Below are 12576 nucleotides of genomic sequence, written 5' to 3'. Positions count from 1 at the left end.
GTATTTTGCTTCATCCAGAGACTTGACATTAATGAACACCCGTCTACTATGCATGAGAATTTTGCCCCTCTCATTTCTCACCACCCAAACTCTTCCATTTCTTGAGACTTTCTTATCAAAATTCACTCCAATGTTGCACTTTATCCAGTCTGCTCGCGGCGGCTCCCAACATTTCCTAACTGCCTCCCGAGCCTTTCTCTCCTCCTCTTCCTTCTCTCTTTCTTGTTTTTGTGCATTCAACCAGAACTGTGCTTCCTCTGAAATTTTCTCCACCACGTCCTGCGCAATGACTGCCTTCCCTTCAAAGATGATTCCATTTCTAGTCTTCCATAAATACCACATATTTCTAACCTTCTCATCAACCTCCATGCTGATTCTTTTTCATATGAGTATTTTTTAATAGAAATTCTCACTTCTATTTATCAGTATATCTTAACTACATGACACTTGTTTGTGATTGAATTCGCTCTAAAGTGATAAACTAAGGAGGGAATGTATGTGCACTTGCACTTCCAGACTACTCAGAGCATCTCCAACCCAAGACCTCATTTTAAAGGGAGAAAAACTTCATAATGAGAATTTGAGGGTTGGTTACTCCAACCATGAATCATCAAAGCAATACTTAAAAGTTTATTTATTTGTATTATAATCCTTGATATTAACAAAATTTACTAATATTTATGACAAGAAATAACTACAAGAAATAACTACAAGATCATCTCCAATGGTTTACTCTATTTTTTACTCTAAAATAGAGTAACTCTGTAATAGAGTTTGAGTTTACTCCAATGGTACTCTATTTTAGAGTGAAAAATAGAGTGATGAACAAAAAAAAAAGTTACTCTATATTCGGAGTAAAACTATTTTTTACTCTAAAATAGAGTAACTCTGTAATAGAGTTTGAGTTTACTCCAATGGTACTCTATTTTAGAGTGAAAAATAGAGTGATGAACAAAAAAAAAAGTTACTCTATATTCGGAGTAAAACTATTTTTTACTCTATTATAGAGTGAAAAATAGAGTAACATTGAATCATTTTTACTTTAAACTCTATTTTAGAGTAGAAAATAGAATGGGATTGAAGATGTTTTAAAGATCAAAAAGAAAATACAAGATATTTTGAAGATTTAAGGTTGGGTTGGAATGACACAAAACCTCAAAATTCGAGGATTTTGGGTTGAGTTGGAGATGCTTTGCATAGTGATATTATTTCTGTTGGTACATGGATGGATGGTTCCAGGGTAGTTCCAACACCATTTTTAGTTCAGCTTTATTTTTTTTATTTTGTAACGGAAAAATTTTAAGTTACAGATTGTATTTTGTTATAGTATGTTCATTGAGAACCCATGTTTTTATTTATGATAAAATGTGATTTTTTCATTTTATAAAAAAATGTGATTTTTACTTTAAATATCGAAAAAATGACGGTACGTCTTTTCCTTTGTCTTTCTTCAATGCATCTTCTATCTTAACTCAATTAACAGCTTCTTCTTGTCTATTAGATTACCATCTTTTTTTTTAGTAATCTAGATTACCATCTTTTGTTTATTCATCTTCTATATTAATTCAAATTCGATTATTTTTATAAGTGATTTAGAAGATCTATAGTTACATTGTCTATTAGATCTAATCAAAAAATGGTAATCTAATAGTAAACAGATTTTTGGAAACTAACCAATAGATTTGAAAGAACCATTCTACATATTATTTGAGGCTATGATTCAGATCTCGTTTGAATATTCTAAGAGAAAATTTATTCATGGACTGCATTTCAATTTAGAAACTAAACTAAACACTTTTATAGATTTTGCGGAATTTGACCAGCCAAATGGCTACAAACTACTTATAAATTCGCCTTTCTGTACCTTTAAACATCATACATTGGACTTTTAATATTGATGAAGAAATTTAAAAACTTCTACACATTAAATTTTAATATTGCGTATAGTTTAAAAATTAGATTCTTAAAATTTTGTTTTAGTAAAAACAAAATTTATATTTTAATATAATTTTTCAAACTTATTTTAATATACTATGTTACTTATATGCCTTGTTCAAAAACGCGGCCGCCGAACTGTATAATCGGTCGTATAATCGTGAAACGGAAGGTCACCATGGCGAGTTAGATCAATTCGGATGTATTCTACGCCAGCCCGAGTTTTGGCCGTGTAAAGCATGGTTTAAGGTAACGCGGCCGCGTAATATAGAAATCGGGAAACTCAAAAATTGTGGGAAAATGAAATTTTAAGGTTTAAATCATGTATTAGGATTGGAATCTGTTATATGCGTACATGAATCAATAAAAACAAGTTTGAATGACAAGAATCGTGAAAAAAAAACAGTTGGAGACCATAAATCTGGGTTTTCAGTAAACTTAGGTTGAAGAAGATGATAAAGATAACTTTGTAATTTTTCAGTTATTAATGAAAACGTGAAAAAACTAACAAAACTGTTGTTTTCCACAGTCGAACCCGAGCTATTTGAGTTACAATTATAGACGCAAGCCACTAGACCGTACAGCACTCCCACTACTTTGATACTTATACCATTTTATATATTACAAATTTAATAAATGCCCTAACACTAATCTCCGATTAATTTTCGATTAAATTCCGATTTTTTCATTAATCGTTAGGTCCACTCTGAATGCACGTGTAGCGCTTAGCGAGTTTCAGAACAAGGCTTATATGTAAGTATATTTATTAATTTATAAAACTATCATAATTATATATATTTACAAAGAATTTTCAAGTTTTCGTGGTCCAACTATGTTTCCAATCTTTTTATTTACTTTTTAAAACATTATTATATCGCTCGGACTTATAATAATATTATTATTGCCAACTGTCCAGTCTAAACCATTTTGTCGCCACGTGGTAATTTTACCGTGACCTGTACGTTTTGTTCGTCATTTTCATCTATCCTATAGGATGTTATCGCCACCATTCGCAGCCGCACGTCGACATACGTTTGATATAGGAGCAATGTAACTTATTACACCACACGTGTACGGGTACTGACTACAGAGTATCTACTTATCATCCTCTCTAATCTCCGTATTAAATATTTTAGTAACTACGAAGAACAAAATAAGAATTCAAAAACGAAGATTTTATATTATATAATGCCAAGATATTTTTTTCGCCAAGATTAGTATAATCTTGTTGTTATTATCCTCTATTACATATATATCTGATAACGTCCGATCTACAAAGTTTACCATCCGGAAAATTCTCCACCGGAATCATCACCACAAGCTTCAAGGCGGCAACGTTCTCTCAGTCTGCCCCACTCATGCATCGACAAAATGAAGTTTCTTCCCGGCAAGTAGAAAGTCCGCCGCTTGAACCGCCGTTAAAATCTCAACAATTTTAGTTAAAGTGGTTAACCTCAGCTTATCCGCTTCAGCTAACATACGAGCCATTTCGTCCTCGTACTTATCAAGCGCAAGCTCCACCTCCACGTCGGCTTCTCCGATCCTTTCTTTGTGGAACGCCGCGACGGCAATAGGCATATCCGCCGTGTCTTCTTGTAAAGTCGCCGATTGCTTAGTCAGCATGTTCTCTTCTTGTACCGTTTTCATATGTAGCTCGTTGATCTTGAATAATTGCTCAGCCGTTAGATCACTCATCGACTCGCCTGCTCCGTCTGTCCTGCCAGGTGTCTCACCCAGAGCCATGCTTAGACCTACGGATGACCAATTTATCAAAACAACCTTTGCTGTGATATTAATTAGGGGAAGAAGAATTATGAAAAATAATTAAACATTATATATGACAACTGTCTTTTGAAGATAAACAAAATTATATATTAAAATCCTATATTCTGTAAACTTCAATCCTCCAAATTTCAATAACCAGAGGCTAAAAGATTTAATAACTTAAAATTATTTTCGACTCAATTTTATTTTAAAAATAAAATAACTTTAAGATATACGAGGGCTTAGAGCATCCTCAGCGCAAATATCCAACTTGAGTTTCCTATTTTTTTTCCGCCTGATGTGCAAAATACGTCGCTTATTTCACGACAGGAGACAACCGTCTTTCCCTTTTTGGTGGACCCCACACCATATTTTTTCCTAGAAACCCTCCTTGCATCTGCCTTGAAGGTGCTCTTAGATAGGAGGGGAATAAATGCAACTGCCCAAAGCTCGTGATATATAAAAGCTTATTTTTTCTGGTAACAATGTGTATTTCAAGCTAAATATTGTCTTTTTGTAGGAAAAAACTTGATTTTTTTATATTTTTGCAACTGTAATTATTATTAAAATTTTCATCTGATCTTTTAAGTTATATGTTTTTTAAGTTACTAAAGATAAACGGTTTATCTCTCTCCTCCCCTAGTGAGAGAATTTCTTTCCATTCCTCTAACCTTCTTATCACACATTTATCTTTCAGAAGGTTTAGAGTTGATTTGAGAGTGAGTGGTTGTCATTTTTTGTTTACCGGTTTCGGTACTTCCGACCGGTTCTTGTCTCCGACGGTTGATCAGTACCTCCGATGACCGTACGGCTTTGCCTCCGGGAAGCGACGGCTTTCATAGCGCCGACTTCGCCGGCCTCTGTCTCCGGGAGACGATGTCTTACATAGAATCGTTCTCGCCGGCACCGATCCATCTACGATTCAGTTCTTTGTTGACCGACTGCCTCTCGCTCTGTACCTCCGACGATTCTTTTTTCCAATTGATTTGGTTTTTGCATCTTCAAGCTTATCTTTATCTTCAAAGATGCCGGATCTTTTCATGCAAGATAGTCAGAATTGAAGGATAGATTGTAGGCGTCGATGTTTTTTTTCCGATTCGTTGATCCACCAGTTTTGGCTCTTCGGTTCGAATCCTTGTGAAGATTTGTTCTTCCGTGGTTCGTCTTCACCGTCGGCGGAGTTCCGTCGCCTCCTATGGTTCCGGTGGAAGGAAGTGGTTCCTCGTCTTGACCCGTGTTCATTGATCGCCGGGCGATCATACACGTGGAAGATGACGTGCCGTAGCTTGCTTCTTCGACAGTTTACCTTTTGTGTTTTGGGCCTGTGTGTTGGGCCTTCGTCTTTATGTTAATTGGGCTTGCGTTGCCTTTTTGTCTTGTAATGTGTTGGGATTAGCCTTTTTGGGCTCAGTTCCATTAATAAAATTTCCAGAGAAAAAAAAATTACTAAAGATACTTGTATAAGAAAGGAGAACAGTGTAAGATAGTTGGCTATTGTGACGCCGACTATGCTAATGATCACGACACACATCGATCAACAACTAGAAACGAGTTCATGCTTGATTTAGGAGCAGATTGTCTTTTAGGAGTGGAAACTTCCCTATCCATCTTTATTCCAAAGGCGAACATTTCAATTGAGTGAATGTATCCGCTATATATGGTTTAGTATATAAAAAACACAAAAAAGTTACTCGTCAAAATAACATTTTAAAAAAATAAGTTGAAGTAAAACTCACATTTATTTTAGAATTCTTTTATTTCAGAAGGAACAAATAAAATGAGTTGAAAATACTCTAAAACAAGTACACCAATAATAATATTAATACATCAATTTTTATCTTAAATTATATAAACAGTGTTATACGAGATATAATAAATAAGATGTAAATCAAAGTCAAGTTTTGATGGTTTATCGTATTTTATTATATTTAATCACCAGTGCGCGCACCCATTAAACGTATTTTGTAGATTTGTCCTTGTTGAACTAGTGACAGCTGAACTTCAAACTATATCATATATAGTCCTTATCTTTTAAAACGCAATTTCAGACTATAAACTTCAAAATAAAAATGGTCCACTTCCTTGAATTGTAGACAGTTTTTGGTTGAATCCGAGGAAGTAAACAGTTTCATTTGAAATGTAAAACAAGGCCATCCTAGAATTTTTCAGACTACACTCCGAACTATACATCTTAGTCCCTATCCGACTCACCAATCTTTAATCAGAAAATTAAGAGAATATTAGCATTTATGAAACCCTAAAACATATCATTTAATTAGTAAATCTCTTTTTTCGTAAACAAGGTAGACACGCGTATAACCTTACCGCCGATGTTGTTGTCACGGAAGAAGTTGGTAAGACGGAGCTCGGTTGAGATCCACACATAGCGTATACGAGTCGTATAAACGAAGAAGGACGACAACCTCCCATCCAAAGAAGTGCGTTTTCAAGACAAGTGTTCCATGTCGGAGCAAAATAGTTTGAGCTATATCGACGAGAATGTTCTGATCGTTTTCGGGCATAGTCTTTAAAATCTTCAATCACTGACTGTATCAATTCTCGAAGCGCGCCATCGTTTTTCTCACCGTTAGCTAACGCTCGTTTAAGGTCCGTCATGCGTTTGGCTTGTAAACTCATCCACTCATCATAACATTCTTGTTGAACTTCTTCTATGTTTGATGAGCTCGGATTCTCCATTTAGTTTTTTTTTTAACTCCTTGGGGGCTTTTGTATTATGTATGTTTTGTATTCGTGGGGTTTTAATATATAGTGCCAGATTAGGCACCAGTACGAAGTCTACAATTTAATTTGTTAATATATATATTAATTACTTTTAATATATATATTAATTACTTTTAACGTATATGTGTGTTTAGAGGATGTTAGAAGAAAATGCGTGGTTTGAGGGTGTGAGCAAACAAGTAGTGCATGGATACATTTTATGTTGAGACGGAGGATTTGGCGTTTTCGCAAATAAAGAATATATATTTTTGGCATTATTTTAGGTCGTTTTGAAATTGGTTTATATATTTTTTCTTACAAGAAATTAATATTTGGTTGTACGCATGACCGTGCCAAATTATATTAAAGCCCTGTTAAAAAAATATTAACTATATATTTAATAATATAATGAAATAATTTTAAAAGTTAATAGTTTTATTTCTGTATATTTGAGGTTTCTCTTCTAATTATAAACTATAAATTTAAAAATATATTAAAATTTTGAATTTTAAAACTAATTTTATCTATTTATTTTAATTTTTTTATATATGTTTTCGCTTTAGATTTGGACTATGTTCAACCGTTTCACTTGTACACTAATAGACGGCCCTGGTTGTATTTTTTTCTGGCGCTGCTTGCAAGTGGTCATAACTGTAGGCGGCAGACGAAAATGAGTAAGCATCAGTAAGCATCTTCCTCTAAGTTACCAAAAGTCTATCTTCCGGTTGGTGTAAATAGAAGAAGACAACGACAAATATTAATTCAGATTTCCGTAAAGAAAAATAGTTTAGCTCATTGAGAGGATTTATTTAATTTGTTATATCAGTGAATGAGATAACTTTGACCATCAAAATAATTACGTATATATAAACGAACTAGTGTTTTTCCTAAGAGTATTCTGCGATCTCAGAAGTCGTTGCATTAGTTAGAGATCAAATTCACATGTACTGGTATGACACAATAAAATATATGTTTCAGATTTAGATATGTTGAGTAGTAGAAAGCAATAAATAGCAAGAGATAAAAAAAAAACAACGGATTAAACATGTTATGAAATAATTAAAAAAATACTAGATCCAGAAAAAAATACTGTGAAATAAATAAAAAATGCTAGATCCAGAAAAAAAATATTGTAAAATAAATAAAAAACGCTAGATCCAGAAAAATTAAACATGTAATTCAGAACTGCAATCAGTAGAACATTAAAGGTATTGTTACGAACAATCTTAGAACTTGAGTCACTACAGTAAGTCAATCAATTTTCGCTGCAAAAACTATCATATGTCTAATTTCTAAAAAACCGCATTTTCGTTGCAAATTCAATGATTCAGAAGAGCATTAATATCAAATTTTATATGTTCACTAAATATCTAAACCAATAGCCGTTACAAAAAATATTTAGTTCAGCATGATTTAATTCAAATATTTTTGTAGTAATTCATGTATTTTAAATAAAAATAAATTTAATAATGACACAAATTTATAAAAATCAATTTTAGATGATGTTTAGGAGGTAACAATGATAATTGAGAAAAAATAGGGCAAGTGTATACTTCCACTAGTTTACATTGTCTAAACAAAACACCCTTCAAGTTTTGTGTATGTTTATTTTTTTCTCATCTAACTTTAAGCATACTCACAAAGCCAACCAATACATTTTATATTATATAACGTTGTGAAATTTAAGAAAGTTAATGTGGACTTACGCTACAGAGAATCTTCATTGTTCTTCTTGTTTTTTTTTTTTTCGGTAATCCAGAGTCCCCGCTTAGCGGGTCATTCCCTAGGTCCGGTCAGGCAGCGGACCGGCTTCATCCGGGAGGGTTTGTCCTGAGCCCGAAGGCCCAGTACCCGCTTCGTGACATGGATAAACAGTTTGCTTCCGGCTGACGTCGAACCCGGAAGCATGACAATTGGCCTCCAAGGCTCTAACCAGTTGAACTGACTCATCCCGTCTCTTCTCTTGTTTTATTCTCATTTCTCACCTGTCTTTCTTCACTCACCGAGGCCGAATCATGTGCTTTCCGTTACATTTTAAAACTTCCTTTATATTATTGCGATTTTTTTCATGTAGAAAGGCCAAAAACAATTATGCTGTAATATATCCGATCGAACATATATATGCTTAGATTATTAATTTGTTGTGTTTTAAACACATATGGTGAAGCCACCACCGATCAAAGATGAATCCACCCGAAAATTAAAATCTCAACAAGCATGAAAGCAAAAGAAGAAGAAAATATTTGGTTGGATTCACAAAACCTTAATTCATGAATAAAATGGTACGGCAAAGTTGTTTCTAGCTTAGTTTTTTACTGTAAATGTTAAGAGTTTCTATTTATAGTTGTGAATCTAGACAGGTACTACTTAATAACATAACTTTTCGTGTAGGCTTGTCAACACCTACTACACGTGTCCTATTTCCTATTATTTGCTAGAAGAGTTTGTAAGAAAGGGCCAAAGTGGTAAGAGCATCATTATCCATAAGAGACATTTAGGAGCTCTTAATTTTTTTTTCATATTTTTTAGTTGGAAAGTGAGTTTAAGAGACTTAATTAAGAGATGGGTATATTTGTGTGATCCATTGCAAGTCTTTTATTTAAGGGTTCTTAAAAAAAAAATTGGTGTTGTGAATACAATTTGGTGTTGTGAATGATGATTAAAGAGAGAACAAGAATATTGTGAAACTTTATATGGACTTTGAATAGAAAGAGATTATGAATCTTTTATCGTGAAGTTAGTTGGTATAGATTGAATAGAAAGAGATTATGAAATTTTATATGGACTTTGAAGTTATGTTAAAGAGAAAACAAGAGTGTTGTAAAGTTATATAGAAACTTTAACACAAGTCTATAGACACAAAAATACAAGAGATTGGAGAGGCTATACAAAGAACGTTGCAGTAACCAGCACCCATGTTGAATATAACCGCAAGCCTCTCGCTTCCGCTCCCCATGCTGTCATGACTAGTCATCTGCTACTGCTGCGCATACAGTAGTGCAACAGCTGTCGGCTCGGGCATTAACCTAAGGACGTGAAGTCCAGCCATAGCATCTTTTCTCATGTGTTCTTGCTGTCTGATGCTACTGTGTACGCTGGTTCTGCCATTTTTGTCCTGTTCCAACACAAGTTGTTAAGGTTTGGACGTACAGATGTAAACACAATCAATAATTATAAACTATAATTGATTTCATTACATCACTTAACATCCAAAAACTAACTAAGATATGATTCAGACAAGAATTGAAACTAGTTTCAAGTGTCTGCCTGATCCAAACCATTTTTATGCTGGTTCGGCCATTTAATCAGTGATTGGGAGTGATCAAACCATGTTCTACAAACGATTATTTCAACATAAATGTAATGGCACAAAACATAAAGGTTCAGAGATTTATGGATAGGCATGGAGACACAGACTACTTGGATCACTGTCTCATCTTCCTGTGCTTCCTCTTCAGTCTCCTCATGCGCTTCTTCTTCCACTGCAATCAAAAATACGAACAAAGCACAACCATCACATCACTCCAACCAGTTTGGTTTTGGTTCGATCAATACAAGTAATGACAAGAATCAATAACTGTAACTTGTGATCTAGCAAACCAGGATGGATATGAATGCAATGCGAAACAGGAGTACATAAATCAATAAGCAATTTCATTCATAAAACGAACAATACTCAGCATCCATTAAAGTTCTGCTAAATGTACGAGAATCAATGTGCAATACGTAATACTAACAAGGAAATCCCCTTCCTCTCTTTAACATAAATCAAAACTTTCAATCAAGAACAGAAAGAGACATGATCCAACAACAAAAACTACACTGAGAACATTTACATGCAAATAACATGTTCTTTGCCAGAGATATAATCAAAGTTGTCAGCTTTACCAAATCAGAAACAAAACCCATGAATCTATAGACACGTTTTTTCTTCTACACATGAATCTGAGAACATTTATATGCAAATAACCTCTTCTTTGCCATAGATATAATCAAAGTTGACAGCTTTACCAAATCAGAAACAAAACCCATGAATCTATAGACACATTTTTTTCTTCTACACATGAATCTGAGAACATTTGCATGCAAATAACATGTTCTTTACCAGAGATATAATCAAAGTTGACAGCTTTACCAAATCAGAAACAAAACCCATGAATCTATAGACACGTTTTTTTCTTCTACACATGAATCTGAGAACATTTACATGCAAATAACTTGTTCTTTGCCAGAGATATAATCAAAGTTGACAGCTTTACCAAATCAGAAACAAAACCCATGAATCTATTGACACGTTTTTTTTTTCTTTCTACAACAAAATTCAATTTTCAGATGCAAACAGAGAAGAAAGAGAAGAAGAGAAGACATTAACTTTCAATCTACACCTGCGTCCTCTGAGTACACGGTCGTTGCCTCCTCTGAGTTGATGAGAGAGAGAGAGAGAGAAAGGGGATTGCTTGATGAGAAAGGGGATTGCTTGATGCAGAGTGCAAAAGTGATTACCTTTAACAGGATCACCATCGATACAATCCAACCCGCTTTCACTACCAGAAGCTCTCTCCTCCGCAGCTTCATCTCATCTCTCCTCTGCAGCTTCTCGTCTCCTCCGCAGCTTCATCTCGTCTCTTCGTGCCATCTTCGGATTGGAGGTTCCAACCAGGAGAGAACTTTCGCGAGAGAGAGAGAGAGAGAGAGATAAACAACGAAGAAGGAACACTCCTACCTCTCAAACGCCTACGCGTGTCAACAAGAAACGCCTCTTCCTGACCCTAATTAAAACACAGTTCTTCTATAATTATGTATTTTTTATTTTTTTTAAACCCAAAATACCTTAAGAAACGCCTTAAGGCACGGCGATAATGGTGCTCTAAGCGCTAAGAAATTGTGACCGAATGGTTAGTAAATATATTAGTAGGGTTGACAAAAAACAGTAAATATATTAGTAGGCATTCGGATTGAATTCAAATTTGATGCGGTCTAATTTAGTCTGTTCTGATCATTTTTAACTTTCAGTAAACCAAAATTGATTTAACTTATGATTGATTTGGCTTGATTTGAATCCATTTTGATTTGTGTTTGGTACAGTTTAATTGAATTGATTTTTTTTTTTGTCATCAACTTATACAGAGGGAATTGATTTTAATTATGTTATAATTTAATTAAGAAAATATAATCTATATAACATAAAATAAATCATCATTTAACCACTGATCTTCATACTTTTATATTTAAACATAAAAACATCAAAATGAAAATATACCAGATATAATCTATAACTTCAAATCATTAAATTTAAGTTAATATAATATTTTGGATAGTTTTTTAGTTTTGATGATAGTTTAAAAACATTTTGTTCTTTATTTTATTATTTTTAATTATTTATAAATATAATCTCTTTCAATATTAAGTTATTTGGATTAAATGATTAAACATTTTAAATTTTATATTATTAATATATTTAGTTAATTTTAATTAGATTTTTTGTTTGATTAAGTTTAAAATAAAACTAAACTAAAATTTTTGGTTTGATAAAAAATTCAACCGAAATATTTGGACATATATTTTGATTTAGTTTGAGTTTCGTTACTTTTAGGTTATGTTTTTCTCCACTCCTAGTAAATTTATTTAATTGGAGATGTAGACAACGTAAGTGTCAAAATAAAACATTAAATGTACAGCATAATTCAAAAATATAATTATTAAAGTTTTCATAACATATAATATCATATATCGTAATATACAGATAATAGATTTTATTGTATTTATATATTGTAATTTTTTTAATGAAATAGAAAACTAAGCACCAAATTTATGTATATCTAGCGTTTAGGCACAGTTTATACAATCACCTAAAACACTTTTACTCTGTCCTGCACTTCAGCAACGTGATCTTTTGGTATGCAGATACAAACCAAATCATCTTCTTCTTTTTTTGGTATAATAAGCAAATCATCTAATCATCTTTCTTGCTCTTCATCAACTAAAATAAGATTAAAAAATGAAATAAAAAAAATTGATCGTCCTCCAAAACTATTAACTTAATCATAAATAATTTGGGCTAGGTAGACAAAAATCAATTTGGGCTACCGATTATACATTTACTGAAAAAAACAAAATCCAATAAGTTTTTTTTTTGGTCAACCCTTTTTCTTATTA

General features: G+C 33.2%; 3 protein-coding genes across 7 annotated transcripts; all 3 read right to left on the bottom strand.

Moving 5' to 3' along the window:
• Nucleotides 1-3182: 3182 nt before the first annotated feature.
• On the bottom strand, nucleotides 3183-3725 carry LOC106300140. Its single transcript, XM_013736228.1, has one exon. It carries the CDS (start codon nucleotides 3676-3678, stop codon nucleotides 3292-3294), a length of 387 nt encoding a protein of 128 aa, XP_013591682.1. The 5' UTR covers nucleotides 3679-3725; the 3' UTR covers nucleotides 3183-3291.
• A 2165-nt stretch (nucleotides 3726-5890) lies between these two features.
• LOC106330327 lies at nucleotides 5891-6396 on the bottom strand. Its single transcript, XM_013768817.1, has 2 exons — nucleotides 6025-6396; nucleotides 5891-5914 (listed from the first exon to the last, which is right to left on the bottom strand). Exons 1-2 carry the CDS (start codon nucleotides 6394-6396, stop codon nucleotides 5891-5893), a joined length of 396 nt encoding a protein of 131 aa, XP_013624271.1.
• A 2783-nt stretch (nucleotides 6397-9179) lies between these two features.
• Nucleotides 9180-11172, bottom strand: LOC106325192. 5 transcript variants are annotated; one of them, XM_013763227.1, is made up of 3 exons: nucleotides 10806-11172; nucleotides 9838-9902; nucleotides 9180-9535 (listed from the first exon to the last, which is right to left on the bottom strand). In XM_013763227.1, the coding sequence occupies exons 1-3, from the start codon at nucleotides 10993-10995 to the stop codon at nucleotides 9398-9400; spliced, it is 393 nt and encodes a 130-aa protein (XP_013618681.1). In that variant the 5' UTR covers nucleotides 10996-11172; the 3' UTR covers nucleotides 9180-9397. The 5 variants fall into 5 exon arrangements, 3 of the variants coding, with proteins under 3 accessions (XP_013618681.1, XP_013618689.1, XP_013618675.1); XM_013763235.1 differs by having other exon boundaries at nucleotides 9841-9902; XR_001266841.1 differs by lacking the exon at nucleotides 9180-9535 and having other exon boundaries at nucleotides 9568-9902; nucleotides 10793-11172.
• Nucleotides 11173-12576: the final 1404 nt, after the last annotated feature.

This window comes from Brassica oleracea, chromosome C1 (assembly GCF_000695525.1).
Source record: "Brassica oleracea var. oleracea cultivar TO1000 chromosome C1, BOL, whole genome shotgun sequence".
Classification (NCBI taxonomy): Eukaryota; Viridiplantae; Streptophyta; class Magnoliopsida; order Brassicales; family Brassicaceae; genus Brassica; species Brassica oleracea.
The sequence above is the reverse complement of the archived record's forward strand: the minus strand, read 5'-3'. Positions and strand labels throughout refer to the sequence as shown.

Bases quoted from the DNA above. Each gene is read 5' to 3' on its own strand.
- LOC106300140 (XM_013736228.1), bottom strand. From the start codon at position 3,678: ATGGCTCTGGGTGAGACACCTGGCAGGACAGACGGAGCAGGCGAGTCG.
- LOC106325192 (XM_013763221.1), bottom strand. From the start codon at position 10,995: ATGAAGCTGCGGAGGAGAGAGCTTCTGGTAGTGAAAGCGGGTTGGATT. The intron at 9,903-10,805 runs GTGTAGATTGAA...TTTTGATTGCAG, and splicing joins CGTGTACTCAGAGGACGCAG to TGGAAGAAGAAGCGCATGAG.
- LOC106330327 (XM_013768817.1), bottom strand. From the start codon at position 6,396: ATGGAGAATCCGAGCTCATCAAACATAGAAGAAGTTCAACAAGAATGT. The intron at 5,915-6,024 runs GTAAGGTTATAC...TTCTGATTAAAG, and splicing joins CCGTGACAACAACATCGGCG to ATTGGTGAGTCGGATAGGGA.